The 23,783-nt window shown below is 35.3% G+C and overlaps 2 protein-coding genes and 1 pseudogene across 3 annotated transcripts; 2 read left to right on the plus strand and 1 right to left on the minus strand.

The window, feature by feature from the left end:
* The first annotated feature begins 224 nt into the window (after positions 1 to 224).
* On the plus strand, positions 225 to 5,376 carry LOC132282383 (exocyst complex component EXO70B1-like). Of its 2 annotated transcripts, none has more exons than XM_059784044.1 (2): positions 225 to 2,504; positions 4,761 to 5,376. In XM_059784044.1, exon 1 carries the CDS (start codon positions 533 to 535, stop codon positions 2,489 to 2,491), a length of 1,959 nt encoding a protein of 652 aa, XP_059640027.1. In that variant the 5' UTR covers positions 225 to 532; the 3' UTR covers positions 2,492 to 2,504; positions 4,761 to 5,376. The 2 variants fall into 2 exon arrangements, with proteins under 2 accessions (XP_059640027.1, XP_059640028.1); XM_059784045.1 differs by lacking the exon at positions 4,761 to 5,376 and adding an exon at positions 4,001 to 4,140.
* Positions 5,377 to 6,911: 1,535 nt separating this feature from the next.
* Positions 6,912 to 11,546, minus strand: LOC132284263 (SNF1-related protein kinase regulatory subunit gamma-1). The gene is made up of 6 exons (XM_059786351.1): positions 11,226 to 11,546; positions 10,285 to 10,457; positions 8,987 to 9,187; positions 8,587 to 8,862; positions 7,742 to 7,905; positions 6,912 to 7,467 (listed from the first exon to the last, which is right to left on the minus strand). The coding sequence occupies exons 1-6, from the start codon at positions 11,425 to 11,427 to the stop codon at positions 7,170 to 7,172; spliced, it is 1,314 nt and encodes a 437-aa protein (XP_059642334.1). The 5' UTR covers positions 11,428 to 11,546; the 3' UTR covers positions 6,912 to 7,169.
* Positions 11,547 to 21,634: 10,088 nt separating this feature from the next.
* LOC132281143 (cytochrome P450 94B3-like) lies at positions 21,635 to 23,505 on the plus strand (annotated as a pseudogene).
* The last annotated feature ends 278 nt before the right edge of the window (positions 23,506 to 23,783 follow it).

Below are 23,783 nucleotides of genomic sequence, written 5' to 3' on the forward strand. Positions count from 1 at the left end.
ATTAAAAATATATTTTTACCAATTCAGTATTGATGTATTTTTAGAATTAATCCATTTCATTACGTAAAATTGAGTATTTTAAGAATTCTCGATTTCAAACCGGACGTTACCTCATTTCCTTTCCCTATTCCTTCCTTCAACTCTTGTTTGGTAATCAATATAATCCAACCTTTTTCTTACATTGACATACCAACAAAAAAAACCCAATTGGTTGTTCATACATAACCCAAGCCATAAATTACGTTACTCACTTTTTGGGTAAACGCTGACAAGCCGCCGGCCAAACAGTTCACTACTTCTAGATAGAGAGAGAGAGAGAAAAAAAAAACCAAAAAGAGGAGAGAGAAACTGAGAGTCAGCTACACGCACCGAAGCAATGGAGAAAACCCCAAGCGTTTGAACTTTTCAACCACATCAAAAGGTCAGTCCGTCCTTTCCCCTTCCTCCCCCAAACCCTAATTTATACACAAAATCCATAAATACACACACATATACATCTATATACACACATCTATATACACAGAGCTTGGTTATGGCGGCGACTGTAGAAGGTCAGGATAGGGTTATGGCCACTGCTCAGCAGATAGTGAAGAGTCTCAACACATCGAAAGATGCGGCGGAGGACATGATCATGATCTTCCAGAGCTTCGACAATCGGCTGTCGAGCATCACCGATTTGATGTCCGGCACGAAAATCGGTGATTGCGAGACCGATTCGCGGTTCGATGCCGCCGAGAAGATCGTTCTCCGGTGGGAGTCGAACTCCGAGCTGTCGCGTCACTCTCTGCCGTGGGAGGACTTGCCGGACGAGGCGGCCGAGTACCTCTCCGCCGTCGACGAGATCCTCCAACTGACCGAAGATCTCAATGGTGGTGGTGGGTCCGAGAGCGAGATCATGGATCGAGCTGAGATCGCGCTGCAAATGGCGATGTCGCGGCTCGAGGAAGAGTTTCGTCACATTTTGATTCGGAACACGGTTCCGCTTGATGCGGACCGGCTCTACGGATCGATTCGGAGGGTTTCGTTGTCGTTCGCGTCGAATGATGTGGAAATTGAGTCTTTTGATAGTTTTGGTGAGATTGATCAACTGGGTTACTGTCATGAGAGGGATGCTAGTTTGGGGGATGATTTGTGTGTGGATTTGATTAGTCCAGATGCGGTTGTTGACCTGAAAGAGATTGCGGATCGGATGATTAGGTCTGGTTATGAGAAGGAGTGTTGCCAAGCGTATATCAATGTTCGTCGTGATGTTCTGGATGAGTGCATGTCGATTCTTGGAGTTGAGAGGCTGAGTATTGATGAAGTTCAGAAGATTGAGTGGAAATCATTGGATGAGAAGATGAAGAAGTGGGTTCATGCGATTAAGATTTCCGTTAGGGTTCTTTTGTCTGGCGAGAAGAGGCTTTGTGAGCAAATTTTTAGTGGATCGGAACTGATTAAAGAAGTGTGCTTTGTTGAAACTGCTAAGGCATCTATGATGCAGCTGTTGAATTTCGGCGAGGCAGTGGCGATAGGGAAGAGGTCCTCGGAGAAGCTGTTTCGTATACTTGATATGTATGATGTGCTGGTGGATGTTTTGCCTGATTTGCAGATGTTGTTTACTGATGAACCAGGTACATTAGTTTGCAGTGACGCTGGAAAATTAGTGGAAGGATTGGGTGATGCGGCAATTGGCACACTTGTGGAGTTTGAAAATGCTGTTAAGGGTGAGGCATCTCGGAAGCCAATTCAAGGTGGGGAGATTCACCCGCTGACCCGTTATGTGATGAATTATCTGAAATTGCTGGTTGATTACAGTGATTCTCTGAATGCAGTTTTAGAAATAACTGTGGATAAACCGAACCATTTACTAAGTGATAATAGACATAATTTGCTTTTAGAAGACATGTCTTTGGTAGCACAGCGATTGCTATTGCTAATAACCTCTTTGGAATCAAACCTAGAGGAGAAATCGAGACTGTATGAGGATATTGCAATGCAATATATATTCCTAATGAACAATACCCTTTACATAGTCCAGAAAATAAAAGACTCCGAGCTTGGAAAGATTTTGGGAGATCAATATGTTCGAAAAAGACGTGGTCAGATTCGCCAACATGCCACAAGCTACCTCAGAGCTTCATGGAGCAAGGCCTTGTCCTGCTTGAAGGATGAAGGGATTGGTGGAAGCACAAGTAATGCCTCAAGGGTTGCTCTGAAGGAAAGGTTTAAAAATTTTAATGCGTGCTTTGAAGATATTTACAGGACACAGTCAACTTGGAAGGTCCCAGATGCTCAACTTCGTGAAGAGCTTCGGATATCAATATCAGAGAAAGTGCTTCCAGCTTATCGGGCATTTATGGGAAGGTTCGGGAGTCAGCTAGAGGGTGGAAGACATGCTGGGAAGTACATAAAGTACACACCAGATGATTTAGAGAACTATTTGTTGGATCTATTTGAAGGAACACCAGGCAATGGCATTCAGCACCACCTGAGAAGAAAAAGTACATAGGCTCTCGTAACAGGTAAGCCTCTCATCAAGGACTAGTTGGGATTTACCTCATCTCCTGATTTGGCTTGATGCTGTGCTGTATTGTTGGTATCGATCACAGATTAAATTTAGCCATACTTGCCTCTATATACTGTAATAATGCTGTACATGTATTATATATCTTTAATGTGTGAAACTTATCAGGGTTCATGTATTTGTTGTCATCAATCACATTTGTAGTTGAACTAAAACCGCGGTAATATTTTTATCACATGGAAGGGCTACTTCATACACTGAATGCTGGTTTAGTATGGTGTTACATTTGCACGATTCTATGTTTTTGTAGCATATCCTATTGTTAAGTGACTGGAGACACCACATCCCCCAAAACCAATAAGAAAAATGAATAACTCATTAAATGATTTATTTTTTGAATGTTTGCGTAATGGAGGATTAAAGTCCACTTGTGTAATCCAATTTCCTCCAGATTTGAATAAATTTTTTTTTTCTTAGTGAGGCCATTTTTCTCTTCCTCCTCCCATAATGATTTTCTTAATGAGCAAGTGCGAAGTGTTAGAGGTGTAAAGGAAGTGGGTATGGAGCATATGAGCTTCATTTTGTTGAAGCGTATGCTTCATATGGTTGAAGGGTACTGGGAAGTTCCTTGAGTCTGTAGAAGAAGTGGGTACTACGAATTCATTTAAGTGTGGGTTTTTAGTATAAATTATATGAAATTCGTTACTGAGAAACATTTTTTTGCCAAGTAATTTTTGCCTTCCATGCATCAAAAGTAGTTGTCAAAGAGCAACAACAGTCCCTGCATGAGGGGATGTTGGTCGAGAACAGACAAAGCTCATATGCATTCAAATTTCTTTGTTTGTCATTGTTTCACCAAACATTCTATTTGAGCACTTAGTTTGGTTACTAAGGTTGCATTGGAAAAAAACTTTCAGGGTTTGACCTGCAGTTTCACTGTATTATGTAAGGACATAAGGGTTACCTTTTGAAGTTAAATTATAGATTTGGGATACTGTAATTGCTTCTTGAGCTCCTTTGAACAGCTTAGCCTCCTTTTCTTTTTAGTGAGGTTGGCATTTAATCATGATAAAGGCACATATCAGCTCTACCTGGATTTTATGTGATGTGAAGCAATGCTCCATAATTTGGAGCTTATGATATTTGGAAACTATTTCTGTCAAATAATATCATATTTGGTTGCGCAACTCTTTGTAATATAGTGTAAACAAATTACATGATTTAGAATCATATTTCGGGACTGCTATGAATGTAATTCTTTCTTGGTGAGTGCAAATTTTGATGCACAATCAAGTTTCACCCATATATAAAATACTTATTTTGGAGATTAAATGTGTCATTTTAGAAGTTGACACATTGACTATGATCTGATAACTTATTTTTTTTTTTTATTGTTATTTTTTATTTTGGTTGTTATTGTTGTTGTTTTGAAAAAGATTGTTTCTTAGGATTCATCTTATTATTATGCTAAAGACTTGAATGGTACCTTCGCAGGTTCAGATTCCTTATTGCTTATGATGCTTACTTTGGTATGGGATTGAAAATTGTATTTCTGCATTTTCCTTTTGTGTTTCTGAAGGCTACTAGTTAGTTAATAATTTGGGCTTTAACAATTCTGTAGAATACCTGTGTTCTTGTCTTGTTAATGTAATTTGTTCAAATGTAATTTTACATTTTCCTTCTGTGTCATGATGGCCATTTCGTGTTTTGTCAATTGTGTCGTTGCATTTTTATCCAGTGTCTTCTTTGTTTGGACTTAGATTATGCTAGTTTTTTTATACTCCATTGGCCCTTGGGTTCAAGCGAATACCGACTCTTTTCCCATTTTGAAGTTGGCCCCTTTCATGCCTTGATTTTCGGAGTAAGTTAAACAAGTAATACAACTCTGTCTCTGTTTTCTGGAAACAGAGGCACTCTACACGTAATAGGCTATCATCAGATGAAGTAGAAAGTCTCTAATTTAGTTTTCGAGAAGTATTTAATTCAATTATTTGGTTGTTAAACATACGTACATGGATAAGTATGCATTAGCTTAACTTGGTCAAGCTCGCTTCATATGTTTTTTCCATAATAAATAGAGCTCACTCTAGTCTTAGATTTTTATTTAGAAAAATTATGATACAAAGCTTCCATATCCAATCAGGGTTAATTCATCCAAAAGAGAGGAGATTATTTATCCCTGAAAATATTTTTTAATTATCTTAAGATTCTTTTTCTCCATCTAAGTACATCAACCATTGTTTGATACTTTCAGAGATAAAAATGCCTTCAAGGATGAAGTGTTTTCCTGGACAAGATGAGGTAGAACATATCAAGTATCTATCATTGTTAAAGAGAAGAAGGGAAAGGTTGAAGGTGAAATTGCCATATAACTAGAGCAGGATGGATGAATTTGAGAAGCGATTATGGATATATCATATATATAATGAAACTGCTCTACAAGGCTCCTTGTTTGCAGCCTGTTGAATCAGCCCTTAACATTCTGATCTTTGTTCAGTCAAGGCCTTAACCCACCCGACTTGTGTAAATCCATTTTGTGTTGATCATTCAACCTGAGTTAGCAGTGTACAAAGTGTCTTGGACTTGTCTGTAGATTTCCTTGGTAATTCTTACAGGTAATGAAACAAAATAAGTTAGTGTATATTATATATATATATATATATATATATATATATATATATATATATATATTTCTGTCATTTCATCTCATGAAGTGAAATGGATGGTGGCTTTGGGGGGTTTGACCTATTCAGAGCCCTAACATCCCTGTTATACTTTTTGTCATTAGAGCTTCTTATTGTTAGAGGCTTTTTTTGTAGTTGTTGACAACAGTGAGTGTTTGAATTGGATGATGGTATTGTTTGTGGCTTGCTAAAGTAAGATATGCATGTGGACTCAATTGAAATGAATAGGTTTGAGACCGCATACTTGCTATGTATGATTTGGGTGCTCATTTTTTGAGTTCATTTCAATGTTAGAGTTTCAACTCACAAGTTGGGATTGAAGAAGGAATGTTTACTTATCATGGTTGGAATAATGGAGGGCCAAAATAGAGCACATTGAGCGAAGCCTCTTGGTTCACAAAACAGGTACAGAGAACTCCACTACCCCACCTACTGCGGATCAAAATCCTCTCCAGTCACATTTTTCTCCAGTTCCAGCCTGTGGATGAAATTCTTCACTATGAATGATGAATTTCGTTACTACAATGAAATGAAATTCATGTGAATGTGCTTGCAAGTGAATTTTAGACTCTTATAGTAACGAATTTCATCATTGATAGCGATAACTTCACCCACCTAATGAAATTGCGAAAAACCGAGATTGGAGAGATTTTGATCAGCTTACTGCAGAACGTGTTACATTTAATAAAGAGATGCTACATGCAAAGACATGTGGTATATTGTACACTTTGTGCTTTTTACAAGCAAAAATGATATCTAATTAGGTGCAGCATCCAAGTGGGAGGAGAGGCAACTAATTTGATGTGAAGAAGTAACTCTGGATGTGAATTTGGAAATTGTGTTCAGCAAGAGTAGATGCATTAAAACTTTGCATTATTTAATAGTCTGTTAATTCTACCAAATTAATTCAACAAAATTTAAACATTTGGAGAAGGAATCCGGATTCTCTCCTTTGCCATTTCAGTCCATGTCTGTGGTAATAATTTACAACGCTTACACAACAACTTGGATCGTTTATAAAACAAATCTCAAATTGCTTACCCAATAACTTCATATTATATATGTTGTGTAACTGATGTATTGTGTTATGTAATCGATGTGATTAATTGTGTAAGTGACACATGATGCGAAAAAAAAATCGGTTGGTGGGACTTGAAGTTTCAAGGTCAAAATAATATATGTTAATGGCATGTTTGGGGAAAAAATGTTAAGCATCTTTTGCATGGATAGATATTTTTTATAAAGAATGCCTAATTCTTGATCGGTTTAGTCCACTAAATCAGCTTGATTACTCTTTAGGCCTAAATTATCAAATACAAGATTCCAACACAGATCCTGATTCATCTCCTCCCATTCCAAGCCCACCTGAGAGGACACAAAATAGGATTGGAAACCCAATCAAGGGCTCAAAATGGATGATCCAAAATGGAGCTACCATTGATTTGTATTCCAAACCCGACATCCTCTCTTGTCAGTCGGACTCTCTCATCGAAATTCTTAGGATCTTTATACCATAAACTCGGCATGGCTAGACACGAGAAAACCAGCATGACATCTAAAAGAAAGAATGAGATCGAGAATTCAATTTATATCACCAAAAATAGAAGCCAAAATATCAGAAATCATAATCTCGTCGGATCTGTCGTTGTTGAAGAAGCTAAGCAGTCAATTGATGAGGTCACTAATGCAGTTTTGCCTAACATAGAAACCAACCATTCAAATTAAAATGACAAAAGAATAAAGAGGAGATTTTCCCTCTATTTATTTATTTATTTAATGTTCGCAACAACACAGCCAGGATGGAGTTTTCAGGATACAACAGAATAAACAGACAAACAAACTGTGTCAATAATTACAAGGTGCTTGCCTATGTTACAATCACCATTTCCAGCTGGTCTCCGGTTAACAAACCAAATGCTACCCCATGACACAAAGATCATTCAACAACAACAAAAGGTTAAGAACGAAGTTACTGCCTCTTAGACTCTGTAGTTCTCAGGCAGTGGCAAGACACCGTCAAAAAAGTCTCCAAAGTAACCACGCGGCTCATGTACTAACCTTGAGATTATGTCTCTAAGCGTGATGACCCCTTCTAAATTTCCCTCATCATCAACAACATAAATCCGATGGATTTTCATGGAGTCGAGCATCAGAATAACTTCCTTGACAGTGTTGTCTCTTCTGCATGTAATCATGCCCTTAAACACTGGTGATGACTCTCGATGCTCCACCCGATAGCTTCTGACTGCTGTAAGGAAATTCTTAGCCGTAATAGATCTGTAAAGACATCCCAAATAAGTGTCTTTAGACCCTTTAATTCATCTAAAAATTTGAATATGCAACTCAGCCACTTGAGCCTCACAAGCATTTCACAAGATTAGTAATACAATTACAGAATGGCACAATAGAAGAGGTCTATTTATGCAGACACTGGTGATTTTAGTCGTTTTGATTATACTTAGCATCTCATAATCACCTTCAAATTCAACATAAAAAATGGGACGATTATAGAAAAATTAGGGTGAATGCTGGAATAAGTTCAGCTACTGACCTATAATTCTTGTATATCTCAGGTGCAAGTAGAAGGAATTGAATATCTCTGATGCTTATATTGCCAACTGCCTTACTTCCACCACTTTCAACCACCGGTACACCACCAACTCCCTTTTGTCTCATGAGTCTAAATGCTTGGAGTACTGGTTCATCTTCACAGACCTGCAAACATAGAATAGCACTAAATAACAATTATAAAGTGCAAACCTGGAACAGAAGAAATCATGTTGGCAAATAACACCACTTTTTAAGCAAACGTTGGTAGAAGGCATAAGTAATAAGGTCACTCTTATAGAGGCCAACCTTTTTTCTAGCACGCCCAGTCGAATAACCTTTCTTTTTTTTTTTACTGTTTGAAAATACAAGATGGAAAATTTTCATGCCATAACCAGAGAATTTTTTGGTAGATACGGTGAGAAACTATATCCTGTATTTTCATTCCCATGGGTGAGTACCATGTTTATAGACCGCAAGAAGCAGGTGTGTTTAGTAGTAGGACAAAATAAGGACGTAAATCAATGTTTAAGGTGAGCTGGATAATCTAATAGACCATGGTAACTTTATGACTAAACTTACTAATCAATATTGTCGTGGAAACAATTTTAGCTCAAGAAGGTTCAAAATCCAATTACTCGGGTCAGCTACACAATTTTAGTAATTTTTTTTCATCCATCACCTAGCTATATGGAAAGCCATGTCTTTTTCTTCACCTTACAGTTATCAATACTGGCCTAGCATTAATTCTTCATAAGATTTTTATAAAATTTTAAGCATACTAGATCCTGTCTATGAGTATTAAAAATCTTACAACCATATAAAGGAAATGACCACAGAATCACGTACCTTAACAATGTAATTGGACTTCATCAGAGGAAGACCAATTTCAGATAGTTTCTTAGCCCCCCAGTTTTCAAACCAATGAAGACCAGCACATTCTTCTAACATGTGAATAACAGCAGACTGTGTAATGACCTTATCAATCTTCCTTTCCCCTGGATCAACCACAGGAACACTTTTCATTCTGTATTTTGATAGCAGCAAGAGCACGGTCAAAAGGGAGTTGGATTTCTGCAAAGCAAGAAATGGAGCCCAGCGGAATGTCCCTGAGATGTCTCGAACCTGAAACTCATAAGTTAGTGTGTGTGTGTAGGTACTTGATGAAGAACGATGAACGAGCATGAATGGATTATTTACTGCCATTGTTAAGTTGTAAAAGAACATCATAGTATAGAATAAGTATAACCTTTGTGTTCTTATAAAACTCAGAAGAAGTCAGAGCCTCAAAAAAGTTTCCAGAAGTTATTGTGGCAGAGTTAGAGCCTGAGTTTCGAAGTTTTGTAGGAGAAGATACTCCATTAGCTGCGGCTAAAACAGCAGGCCCATTCTTTGCTTCTGATCCACTTGTAACTAACTCAGAGCCAGCCAATTCATCTTTGCTTTCTGACTGCAAAAGAAATGAACCCATTTATTCAGCTTTCCCTTTGGACAGGACAAAAAAATGCTGAACCAATGAATTAGCCATCAACATTTTGACAAAATAAAAATGTTATATTTGAAGACTTAAAGTATCTCCTTCTACAAGAGCCAAATGCTGCCACTCATGCTAGATTAATCAAGAAAATGAATTTTTACTCTTTTCTTCATTTCACAGTCAATTCCCTTGGCCAAATTATTCAAAATTTCTATCTTACTAAAGAGAAGTAAAATAATTTTATGTTAGAGAAAAGGCCAGCAATGAAATTAAACATTATACTAAAAAGCACTATAGAGAAATCTTCTCATTTTTTGTCAATCCTGTGCACTTGAAATGTGGGTACAAGGGAAGAAATAGCAATCTTGAATTTTTATTCTCCAGTTGAGTGTTACTTCCTATCTGTGCTTACCTATTCCAGGAGAAATGTTGAATTCCAAGATAAAATGTGTGTTGAGCTGTGGCCCGAATTCGCTTTCAGCCCCGCAACCCGGTTTTGTCTCATGGGTCTCTGACCCGGATTCTAGTATCTAATGTAACTTCGTATATAAAGGTGCTGGTGTTTGTATAATTCAAAGAGAACATTGAAAACTGAGATATAGAGTGAGAGAGAGACAAAGGGTGTACTGGGATTAGGGTTGAGAGACTTGTAATCTCCATTCTTCTTCGTATATGGTGAAAACTTTTTACCGATCTTTACCATGGACGTAGGATATAAACCGAACCACATTAAATCTTTGCGTTTTGTTGTGTGTGATTTTTGTTTTCTGCCAATTCTTTATTGTGTTTCTGATTTGCCTGTGTTTGTCATAACAATGTGCTTAACCTTTGGTCCAAAACAAAGCATGTTTCAAACTTTCAATATAATGATATGCATGAACTAACCCTATCGCAATAATCCACAAATTAACATAAATGTATTTGTTCCCTTTAAAGCAAAACAACCACCATCAAGCCATGGATTTCAAAATTGCACTTGATCAGTAATATGAGTTTAATCAAACTGTCTTCCTAATATTTAAAATAAAGTAAGCCATTCTGTTTTCAAGTGTAAAAGTTGGCATGCTAACCTGATGCAGAATCCATACGACAATGCCCGCAAACTCAACAATGCCCATGTATCTGTCAATCCAACTTGAATCCTCAGGTGCGTCGACATCCACAACAGGTGCGCTCAGAATGTTGTGTTCGGACAGTAATTGAACCGCCTCTGCCAGACTGGTATTCGAGTTTATCTCAACAACTAAACACAAGATTTGAAAATACTTTATTAAGGCAACATATCACCCAATAAATATAGAGAATATAGAATATTGGACATCACAAAGGTCATATATAAAAGCTACATAATCCCCACAATGACATGTAACGAAAATAAAAATAAATATAGAAGCATGTGACATAATCCACACAATGACTTGTATAAAGAATATCTTACTAGCACTTCAAATAAGGGTCCCTGCTTTAATCCCCCTAGTTGTACACATACACATGCATATATGCGTGTCTGTTTGGTTGCTGAGAAAAATTAGGGAATCCAAAGATATCAAATATATTTGAATTTTTTTCATCAATTGGTAATAAACTACTCGGCTAAGCTGTAAAATTTTCTATCGTCTTTCCTACTCTTCAGTTTTCTCGCCAACCAAACAGAATACTGACGAAATTACAATTCCTATCTTTCACTTTCATCCAATCTCAAGCTTAATTGAAGACAAATTCAATCATCAAATTTCACAATTCACAATTAATTGGAAGAAATTTCCATCATCAAAAGCTCACACAAATTATAAAATAAAATAAATAAACAGGGCAAAAGATTGATGGGTTTTCCAATTTTCATTGTCAAATTCCTTTCCCTCTTTCAGTTACCAAGTTGAATTCCTATTAATCAAAAGCCAAATCAAGTACACGGAACATCAATTAGATATATATATATATATACACACACACACACATACATATCACACACACAAAAAAACACACACACATAGGATGTATATGTATATACCTTGAGACGAAGGAGCATGAGGGAAGTCAGAGACAGCGATGCCCTCAAAGCAAGCGTTGAGCTTCTCAGTAGGAGTGAGCTGCGGCTCTTGTGTGTCCCACAGATCCTCCACTTGCATTCCTAGCTTCGCCTCCGGACTCGACATTTCACTTCGCGGACTCTCCTCCTTCATTTGCATATTTGCTGGCCGAATCCCCTGCATTTTTCCCACACTTTCTCTCTCTAAAACTCTCTTTTTTTCTCTCTCAAACTCTCCCTCTCTCTCTGTGTCTCTCTCTCTCTCTCTCTAAAAGTCCGTCTCTTCTGCAACTCTAAAGTCACAATGGTGACAAGAATAATATATGCATGAATGATTGGGAATGGGAATTTATTAGATGTGACAAACACCATAGCTTTAATCGTGCTTATCCACCACATCGACTGTTTGATTTGATTTGACTTGATCCACTGATTTTTATGACACGTTTGTGGTCGTGATGGTTGGGGGTGTATCATTGGTGATGGAGTGTGGTGGTCAAATTGGATCAGAGCACTATTCGCTCTTCTTATCCATAGTTTTCAGAACACACTTATCCGGGTTTTATTGGCGGCCGCACTAACATGCGCCGGAGCGTGCTTTGCGCATACCAATGTCGTATTTATCAACACGTCACTCTTTGTTTGATTGGTTTTATTTTATTTTTCTTTCGCCCCTAAAAAAATATATATTTATTTTGAGTTTATCATTTTCTTTACAACTTTTCCCAAATAATATTTATCGACAAAAAATACAAAATCATAGAGACTGGTTCAACTGTTAATTTATGAAGTATGGAAACTGCCTGTAATTATAATTATAATTTTTTTACACATTATTTGATACTTCTCGATATTTCAAGAGGCATATTTAATAATTTTTGAACAATGAAATATAATTTTTTTTTTCCAAAGAAAGTTTCATAATACAATTGCTAAAAAAAAACATTTAGAATTTCTTCAAATAAAAACAATTGAGATATATATCATGACTAATTTACTACAAAATTTATCAATTCAATATAATTCTCAACTTTTTATTTATTGTTATATTTTTTATAAGAACAATATATATAACATTAACTGTAATTAGTATTTAAACATTTGAGTAGAAGAGTTCATATGACAACACACTGTCCAATTCGAACAAGTCACTTCTAATGTGCTAAATTTTAAAGGATACCTATATTTGAGGAGGAGAGAATCTAAGTCATACAATTTTTCTCAACAGGTATCGTTCTTATGTTCCGAGCGCGCTTCCGTTCTCATGCTCCGCGAGTACTCTTGCTCAAATTTTCACTACTTATGACTTAATTTTGTCGCTCTCACGCTCCGGTTCTCAAATTTGCTCTCGTTTCTGCTCCTACTTTATTTGACTTAACATACGACATTACACTTTCGAATTCCAATACACTTTGTTCTAATACGGTAATAAAATGAGAGATTAGTTATATCTAACTTGCTTCATGATTCCTTATTTTAAATAAATTAGAGTGAAATTCTATATTTACATGAATTACTTCCATCTCATTTGAAAATACAATATGTCAGACATAATTTTGTAGCATTTTCTCATAATTCAACAACTTCTTTTATTTTTAGTTAGTGAAATTTGGATGACAGATTGAGCTTGAAATCAAGGTATGTGTCAAAAATAAATAGTTTGATAATTTAATGAAAATGTAGACAGGTTGGGCTTGAAATGGAGCGGGTTGACATGAGATATAGTTTGGTACAAAATTCATTTCAAAGAATCAGATTGGGCTTGAAATGGAGCGGGTTGACCATGTCTTTGAAGGTGGTCTAGACGTCTCCTATATATATTTGAATTTCGAGACACTTTTAACCATTTCGGATTTGTTTACGATGTGTTCCACAGTGTGTTCGGGTCGACACGACCATGGCACTCCTAGACTTTAAAATTACTGTGATTAATTAGAAAATATAATATAATATTTTAATAAATAAAAGTAACATCCAGTGTAAATTAGTGATTATATTGATGATAATGTCAACAAAATCAGCAAAATTATTTTTTATATAATAAATTTTTTTGACATATACATCCCAGTCTTATTTATTTATTTATTTATTTGTTATATTGTTGTATTATATTTTATTCATTTCTCATTTTTGCACTTCCTGAACATTTCAAACCACGACGCATGGTTAGCCCTAATACATTATGCTGAGCCCAACCCAAGTTGAGCCCAACTTTCAACCCAAGCTCACTATCCTAGTCCAACTCACATTCAAAAAATTTAACATCAAATTAAACCCGAGTTAGAGATATCAAGTTGATCTAAAGTTAGTTTTCAATTATATTACTCTGAAGTATGAAAAAAGAAAATTTAAACTTAATTTAAATTTCTAAAAAATTACAAACAAGTTTTTAAAAATTAATTTTCCAAAGTATTAATATATAAATTAAGATTAAAAAAATTTGAAAGGAAAATGGTGATCACAATATATATATATATATAATATTTAAAAAATAAATATAATATTATTCCGATTTGTTTTCAGGTTGGGCCCGATTTACCCTAGGAAGTCCCGTACTAGTGTTGGACACGTATCCAACACTTTTGTGAAGTGTCCAAAAACTATTTTTTATTGGACACGCGAATGACACGGACTAGATACAGCGAAGTATATTTTGTAATTTTTTAAAAGAAAAATAGGGTACCTAATGTAATTTTAAATGTTTAAAAGTAAAATTTTGAAAAAAATAAAAAACAACTACACGGGCGATGAACTAATGACTGAAGAATGTTAAATATGTTAGAAATGTACTTGATCTTATTTGTCTAATTTTGTTGAAAACTTTGCTTGGTTCTTAATTTTGTTGGGAAGGTTGGATTTATAGTATTGTAGATTTTGAATATATAATTATATATATATAATTTCATAGGCGTATCTCTGTCGCATGAAGTGTCTTATTTTTGTCGTCATATTCGTGTCATGTCGTACTCGTATCATGTGTCTGTGTTCGTGTTTCATAGGCACGACCTAACTTAAGTCCAATCCTAATTATGTTATACCCTACAAAATGGTACATCCAAAATGTGGGACAAAGGATTTCAAAATAAAATGTTTTAAAATGCATTTTCACTTCTCAATGCAGTTTGTGTGATAAATTAGTTCAATTTAGACCGTCGTTGAAATTTCTTTAAAATATATTAATATATTTTTGTGAGTTCATTTTTAATCAGTGAGTCTGAATTGAATCAGCCCATCAAATATTAATCGACAAGTACCATAACTACTAATTTTTTTCCAAATAGATTTTTGTGTGACACGTGAAAAATAAGTTCGAGTATCGACATAAAATATAGTATTTTTCATGCACATGTTTCAAATCTCTTCCAAAAAAACCCAGTCAGCTTGCAGTTCTCTTCTTTTTTGCACGCCTTAAAATCACAAAAAATCTACGACACCACTACAAGTGTACCAGCAACAACAAATGGTTGAGAAAAAACACTTAAGAACAAACACTGACGACCAAAGAAGTGGGAGTGTGTTTACCGATTCAAAGAACTGTTTCCTTTTAAGAAAATGATATTTGCATTTAAAGTTAGATTTGATGAATAGTTGGTGGTATTTGACATGACACCATAACAGAATTAGAACATAATAAGGAATAATTAAGTTTGAATTTGACTCAATCTCATTGGGGTGCGTTAATTATTTGATATGACGCCATAAGACAATTCAAAATAAAAGTAGATTTGATTTTGGCACATTATTCATGTTATAGTAGTGTCAATTCAAATTAACACTATAATTATATTCTTGTTTGACATATAAATCTATTTACAACTCATTTAATTAAACATGTCATGTTCGTATTAAAAATGATCTGTTTAATTAAACATGTTAGATAATATTTTAAGTCTTAAATCATTTATTAAATCGATTACACGTGTCGTATCGTGTTATTTGTGTAATGATCATATTGTGTTTGTGTCAATGTTTCTTAACATGATTAATAATCATCTTGTGTTCATATCAACTTATATAACAAAATGCCCAAGTGTTAACAAGACATGCCAACACGAACATTCCTAAATTTGAGTCGCTTCACTTTTTATATATGATTAAAGTAACAGAGTGTGTGGACTATTTTATTTTTATTTCTTTGAGGTAAAAGTAGGGCCAATTGCCCCATTGCCTATATACTAGATTCGTGTCTGAAGGCAAGGATGATGATGATGGAGGATAAAACACGATTAAATTAAGACTACAACACACTTAGAAATAATAATATTGCACACTGATTGATATGTTATAGGAGAAACTAAAATACAATTATTTTGAGACAAAAAATAAAAAATCATTTCATCTCGATTTAATCATGTTGCAACCTCCATGGGTATACATCAAATCAATATGTAAAACTATCATTCCAAGTCATCACTATCATTTCGAAATTAAAAATAATGATGTTGCATCTCTATTTAACTTCTTGTACTTTTATACATGCTACTTTTTACCAAAAAAATGAACAAATAAATACAACGGCATATGCCCTAAATGTCAAAGACATACCTAGACTTAGAGCTCAAAAATATATGTATGTGTTCTTAAGACATACAATTAAATTATACATTTAAATTCCATATAAAAAACGTGCATATATATACAGGAAACATATAGATGGTAAAATTGTTTTTTGGGACCAAACTTTTATGTTATGACTCTATCACTTACCAACTCTAGAAGAAATAGAGATGGTAAAATTGTCTTTTGGGACCAGCCTTTTATGTTATGACTCAATCCACTTACCTTACTCTAAAAATATCCATAGAACTGACCCTTCAAGTGAGATGAATTCGTAAGAGATCGGGTCGAATGAGTGGTGTGTGTGGTTCGATTTTGAGCCCACTTAGATGATTGATGGTCCACTAACGAACTATATTTGTCTTGGCCCATGTGGGCCCAAGTTTATGGTCCGTCCTTTATTGAGAAAATACTGCGCCGCATCATTTTTTAGGCTTACGCGAGAGGGAATTATTGATTGAAAGGGATTGGGAGATGGTCAAGTTTTTCACAATTACTAAAACGTGCTCAATATATATGTCACGTCCACTTCATGTCGACAAGGAGAGACGGCGGTAGTAATTAAAAATAATTTTAAAATTTAAAATTTATGAGATGGCCCTGTACGTAATAAAAAATAACAAAACAAGAGAATTTATATAACCGATTTATTTATTAGAATTATTATTTTAATACAATTCTTCTGAACGCGAAGTTGAATTTTAAACTTAATGTTTCAGATAACACTTACATCAAGTCTAAATTCAAAACCACGATCCTCTATATCATTAACTTTCAAATAAAGAGCCACAAAATCAAGTTTAAAAAGGAGTGGTCTGTATTGTAATTGCAATGAGATGACCTAATTTTTTTGTTTTTTTTTTACTATTAGTTGTGTCTAGATGTCCCAATCCAACCAAGGTTCGATGGGATACTCATAAATTGAATTCAAAAAGTTCTTCTATTTTCTTGAATTCAATGGTAGGTGTCTTGTCAGGTGTCAACATTCTATTTGAATACAAAATTTATGAGAAACCATTGATAAATTTTGAATAAATAAATAAATAAGGTGCAACCATTTTTATAGACTGGTATGATGTGGGCGAGTATTGACAGATTATAGAATATTATGATCCCACATTATCAAAAAAGGTGAAGTATTATATATAGGTTCTATATCATTTTATGACACAACTTTTTTTTTTAAATCATAATGACTGTGAACCCATCAAAACTCTAAAGTAACACTTGAAAGTTCCTAGTCCGGATGAATAAAAAACAAAAAATAGTACATTCAATTTTGGAATAAAACATGTTTTTTGGAACATCCCAAAATGGAAAGATGGACAAATATTTTAGGACGGAGGGAATAATAAGAAAGTACGAAAAAAAGAAAATTTATGTAATTGGTCCATTTATTAGAATTATTATTTTATACAGCTCAAGACAATTGTCACATTATTAGGTTGCTTATGAATGATAAGTTGAATCTTAAACATCATATTTCAAGTAACACTTACCCCAAGTCTAAATTCAAAATCACGAAACCAAATGACCAGTCTCTGTATCATTATCTTTCAAGTAAAGAGTAATATATGTGGTATGTATTGGAATTGCAATGAGATGACCTAATTTTTATTTTATTTTATTTTATTTTTTATTTTATTTTACTTTTTATTTTATTTTTTTACTATTAGTTGTGTCTAGATGTCCCAATCCAATCAAGGTTGGATGGATACTTAGAAATTGAATTCATAGGTACTTCTACTTTCTTCATTCAATTTTGAGACCACAAAAAATCCCATCACACCCAAATATGGCATTGTCATCCCTCACACATCCCAAAACATGTTGGATTAATTATATAGTAGGGCAGGTTTGCACAAGAGTCAAAACCTCTCACATCCCAAAACTTGCCCCTATTAGTTAAAAAATTTATATTTATCAATAAATTTATATTTTTTATATTTTCTTATTTTAATAGATCTATAAGGTTTAGAGATGTATGGCATGTAAATGTTAAATATTTACTTTTACTAAATAATTAAATATTATCAATAACATGGATAATATTTAGTAAAAGTAGATTCTCTAATAACTCATAAAATGTAGCCAAAATAAATATTAATCTGAACCAATTCAAACTGCATAAAAACTAGTATAATTTTTTGTAGTATATATCAAAATAGTAGTCTGAAAAAATTGAATATCTCAGTTGAGAACTCTTTATCCAATGTCCAACTGGTTTCCTTAAACACTAAAGCAGTACTTGTAGAAATAATACAAAATTATGCCATCAAAAACAAATATTCTAATAACTCATTCTTAAAAATGATCTTATTATTATTATTACAGAAATTATTTTTAAAATTATTAAATGCTCTATTTCTCAACTTGTTATCTTATTGAACCAGCTGTCGTCTTGAACATCCCTGAAACGAATTTCTCACTCTTTCCTGTGTGCAAGCCTATTGTGACTATTTTATTATTATTTTTTTAATTAGTTATTGTGTGTGAAGTTTGAACATTTGAAATTTCAATATAATTAATACAAATTGTTAAAAACCATTTTTTTATAATTTAAATTTTAAATGGCACATTGAGTGCATTTTAATTAAGTAATTACAGAAATAAATATTAAATTATTAATTACCGGAATTCAATTCATGACTCATTTTTTAAGAAAGAGAAATTATACCAACTGCGCTAATAGCTGAAGTAAAAATTAACCATTAAAGTACTTAGGTGTTGAATTAAATAAGGGTGATATGTATGGTCTTAATTAAACAACTTTGTTAATTTGGTTTAGGGATGTAATTTAATGGAGAGAAGCATTTAATAGGAGCAAGGCTTAATTGGTTTTATAGGCTAGACGGATCACTATAATACTCCCTCTATCTTAAAATAAATGTCATGTTTTTCTATTTTTGTCTCTCTCAAAATAATAGTTCATTTCCTTTTTTCAAATAATATATTTCACTTCTTTCTATTTATGTCATTTGAGTTTAAAATTTCAAATTTGAGTATTTAAAATTTAGGGTTAATTACAACGACACCTCCTGAGGTTTGTCGTATTGACAAATATATATAAGTTAGCCCTTTTCTGGACAATGAGACCCCCTAAGTTTGCAAACTTGAACAATAACACCCCATTTTTAAAAAATGCTGCCAAACATAGTCTTAAGTAACATGAAATTTCTAATATGCCCTAAGGTATATTTTAATCTCACCTAAAATGACCAAACTACCCTCTCATCTCATCTTTCTCTTTCATCTCTTTTTCATAGACAAACATAGCTTTAATCTCATCTTTTTCTCAATGTCTTGTGGAGTGGTGGTATAAACTGGGTAATAGATCTTTTTCTGTGTCTTTTAAGTTCTGAAATTGGTGGAGTTTATATATACATATATATTATAGTTGTTATCAAAGTTTAAGGGTTAATCTTTCCAGGTCTGTTGATCCCTGTTCTGGATGAATGGTGGAGCAGAGGAAGAGTAGAGAGTATGCGCCGACAATCAAAACCCTAATTTTGAAATATGGGGCTTTTGTAATGCAAGACCAAACCAAACTCTGCTTACCGGCGAAACGAAGGGTTGTTTAACATCGCAGGATACGAAGGGTTGTAAATTTACAAATTATATATATATATATATATATATATATATATATATATATATAGACAGACACAGACATATATACACACACACACACACACACACACACACACACACACACACACACACACACATATACAAACAATCACAACACCAACACCGGTGAGGATCTCGGCGCAGGAGACGACGGCGCATCAAGGGAAGGAAACGATGGCGGGGCAGGTGAGCCATCATGGTGACGGGCTCCCGGGCAGCAACGACGATGATATCGGCATAGGAGATGACGGCAGGGCAGGCGAGATCGAGGGCAGTCTTGGAGGGAGAGGTTGATGTCGGACCGGTGAGGCACCAAAGATTTCTGAAATTGGTGGTATGTCGGTGAGGTTTTTTAGAGAGAGAAAGGGGAAATTTTGAAATTCGTCGTCGCCCATCATCGTCTGAGTTAGACTCAGTGGTGGCAAAGGTCCGAGTTGCCACCTCCATTGGCGGCACACCACCATAGCCACCATCACTATACCGCCACCTCCACTGACGCCTCTCTCAACCCTCTTATCTTCACAGCCCCGCCACACCCACACCCACACCCATACCTACCACCACCATATCACAGCTCTACACCCGCCACCACCACTTTACAATCCCGCCACCCCCAAATCACAGCCCCGTCACCACTCCACGGCCCTGCCATAACTGCCGCCACCACTTTACAAATTTTTTTGGGTTTTTGAGATAGAGAGCAAAATTTTGGGGGATTTTTTTAGAGCAGAGGTAGAGAGAAAAACCTATTAAAAAAGGGTAATTCTGTCATATATATATATTTTTGATATTTTAGATAAATAATTGGTATTTTATCGAAGGGCAATATCGTCTTAACACAACTTTTAAGGACTTGTTTGGATTAAATTTTTGGCAAGGGGTGTGAGTGTTCAAAAAATGGCTAACTTATATATGTCTGTCAATACCCCAAATCTCAAGGAGTGTCACTGTAATTAACCCTAAAATTTAAAATAGTAAGTTAATAACTTTTTAGAAAAATAATACATATCCCACGTGTTTCATTAAAAATTACCACTCTTTATAAATGACACTTAAATTGGGACGAGAGAGTAACAAATTTGGCCCCATACAACACCTTTAGATGTCTAGTCCAGTGAATTGTGATGTACTGTTTATTACATATTTTAATTTGCATTCCCCAAAAGGGGTTTGGAAAGATCCACATGGAATTCTCTTAATAATTGTTTTTATTATATATTTATTTCTTTACACCAATGGTAGTGTCCACTGTCGAGGTTCTCAGAGAAATATTGAAAAGAGTTCATTCATCACGACCTCTCCGTTTTAATTGATTTATTTTAATTTTAAAAAAATTATTTCAATTGAGTGGTTAAATATAAAAAACTTATGGTTCTTCTCACAAAGGAGCTCTCTTGAGACTTGAGAGTATTACGCTGTATTCAGTTGTATGTAATTAGATCTTAAAAATTGAAATTAATAAAATTGAAAAAAATAAAAATTTAATTTTGTGAGTTGTTTTATTTTAATTTTTTCTTTTCGATTTTACTCATTCCAATTTCAAGATTTCAAATGAATGAGCTGAACATAGCCTGAATATTAATGAGAGGTAATAAATGCACTCTATTATTTTCTAAGTATACTATGTTTTTAAAGTGAAATAATAATACTATTTTTAATTTAATTTATGAGAATTAATTATGACATACATCTCATTTAATTTAATAAAACTAAGAGTGCAATTATTTTAAAAAAATTATAATAAGTAATAAATGCACTCTACTATTTTATAATTAAGTCTACTATTTTTTTAATGTGAAATAATAATATTATTTTTAATTTAATTTATGAGAATTAATTAAGACTTCCATCTCATTTAACTTAATACTAAGTGAACTTATTTGTCAAATTTGGCAAAAATAGCGTGCCTCCTCTTTATTTGTCAAATTACATTTATTTCTCTCTTAATTTGTTTACCAAATTACATTAATCTTCTCTTTAATTTATATGTAAATAACACATCAATATGGCTAGCAAAAAAAAAATTGTTGATGTCAACAATGCCCTAACTTTCAAATTCTAATTCTATTATTGAGAGACATATATATTATAATAAAATTATATATATATATTATAGTCTAATTTAGCAAATTAAAATTTAGTCTAATGACTAATCGGCCATGTTTCTCTCTCTCATCCTCTTTTTCTCTCTAGTACTTATCTTCATGACTTTCCTACGTCACCTCTTCATTCAAATTCAAAACCGTCATTCAAAAAAATCATCCATCAATGGCAGACCTCCAACACACCCACTCCTCGGATGCCTCATTTCTTTCTACAAGAACCGGCGCCGTCTCTTGGACTGGTACACCGGCCTTTTGTCTGAGTCATATACCCTCACCATTGTCGTGAACAGGCTCGGAGCACGCCGGACCGTCGTCACGGCCAACCCGGCCAACGTGGAGTACATCCTCAAGACCAACTTCAACAACTACCTGAAAGGGCAGCCCTTCACTGAAATCCTCGGAGAATTGCTCGGCCGCGGCATCTTCAACACGGACGGGGAGCTGTGGAACACCCAGCGCAAGTTAGCGAGTCACGAGTTCAGCACCAAGTCCCTAAGGAGTTTGTTGTCAAGATAATTGAAGAAGAAGTTAAAACCCGGCTCGTCCCGATTCTCGAGACGGCCGCAGAGTGCCACAGCAGGGTTTTGGACTTGCAGGACGTTCTGAGGCGGTTTAAATTTACACGGTGTGCCGGGTGTCACTAGGCGTGGACCCTTTTTGTCTCGACCTGTCTAAGGCGGTGCCGCCTCTCATGGAGGCATTTGACACCGCCTCGGTTTTGGCCGTGTGGAAAATGAAGAGATTCTTGAATGTGGGGTCGGAGAAGAAGCTCAGAGAGGCGGTTGAGCTCGTCCATAGCTCGGTTCTTGAGATAATTCGGTTTAAAAAAATTAAATTACAAAACGGAGATGGCGATGGTGATTACGGTGACCTTTTGTCGAGGTTGCTAATGGCCGGACATCACGAGGAGGTGGTGAGAGATATGGTGATAAGTTTTATTATGGCGGGAAGAGACACCACGTCCGCGGCGATGACGTGGCTGTTCTGGTTGCTGTTGGGGCATAGCAATGTTGAAAAAGAGACTGTTGAGGAAGTGATGTTAGTAGACAATGGCACAAAGCCTTTGGACTATGATGGACTGAAGGATATAAAGTATATGAAGGCGTGTTTGTGTGAGTCCATGAGGCTCTACCCGCCGGTGGCATGGGACTCGAAGCACGCCGGAGCCCATTTTCGAGCTCAACCTTGTAGCCACTCAAAACTCTCTCCTCTCCTCCCTTTTCTCTCTTCCAATCTCGCCAAAAATATCTCAAATCCCTTCAAATTATGTTGCTATCTTGGCTAACTAAAGAAATGATTACATCTTTACCCTCAAACTAGGTAGTTCGATCGATCAAAATGGTTTACGATCGATCGAACTTTTATAAATTTGGAGATCCCGAGAGCATGCATTTTGGAATTTGGATGCAGGTCATTGAGCCTAAAAAATGGAAATTTTGAATTTTGGTAGTCGAATCGCCCTAAATTGCCACAGAGAACATCGATGGAGGAGAGAGAAAGTTGGGGTGCAAAATGACCTAAAATATTTAAGCATCGCCCCCACAACCATTTAAAAACCCCGCCCCCGTCCCCACCCCCGCCCAAAACTGCTAAAATGCCAACGACGTGTTGCCGGACGGAACGCCGGTGTGCAAGGGGACGGGGTGACCTATTTTCCTTATGGAATGGGGAGGATGGAGGAGTTGTGGGGGAAGGACCGGTTAGAGTTTAGACCGGACCGGTGGTTCGATGGGGATTGGGGTATGAAAATGGTGAGTCCGTACAAGTTTTCGGTTTTTCAGGCTGGTCCGAGGGTGTGTCTTGGGAAGGAAATGGCTTTCATGCAGATGAACTGTGTGATGGCTTCGGTTTTGAGGCGGTTCGAGATCAGGCCGGCCGATTCGGTCCAGCCTGTTTTTGTTCCTCTCCTAACAGCTCACATGGCTAGTTGGTTCAAAGTCAGGGTGTCTAAGAGGAGTCATTATGCTTAGGGCTTAATTAGTTGCATGTGAAGTTTTGTCTAAACGTGCTAATTAAGAAATTGTACCAGCTTTATTTTATTTTTTTTCAATATCTATATATATATATATATATATATATGTACGCATGGCAAATATTTAATACGTATTATATGATTTAATTGTATCGTATCAAGGCAAAATTTGACAAGAAAAAAAGGTAGTGATAAAAGTATAACTGAATATGTTTGAACAGAAAGAATAGGCCAAGGTTAGGAGAAGTTTAGGACTCCGGAGGATAGGATGATGGG

This window comes from Cornus florida, unplaced genomic scaffold (genome assembly GCF_030987335.1).
Source record: "Cornus florida cultivar Cherokee Brave unplaced genomic scaffold, ASM3098733v1 CherokeeBrave_3.0.0_Hap2_Chr11, whole genome shotgun sequence".
NCBI lineage: Eukaryota > Viridiplantae > Streptophyta > Magnoliopsida > Cornales > Cornaceae > Cornus > Cornus florida.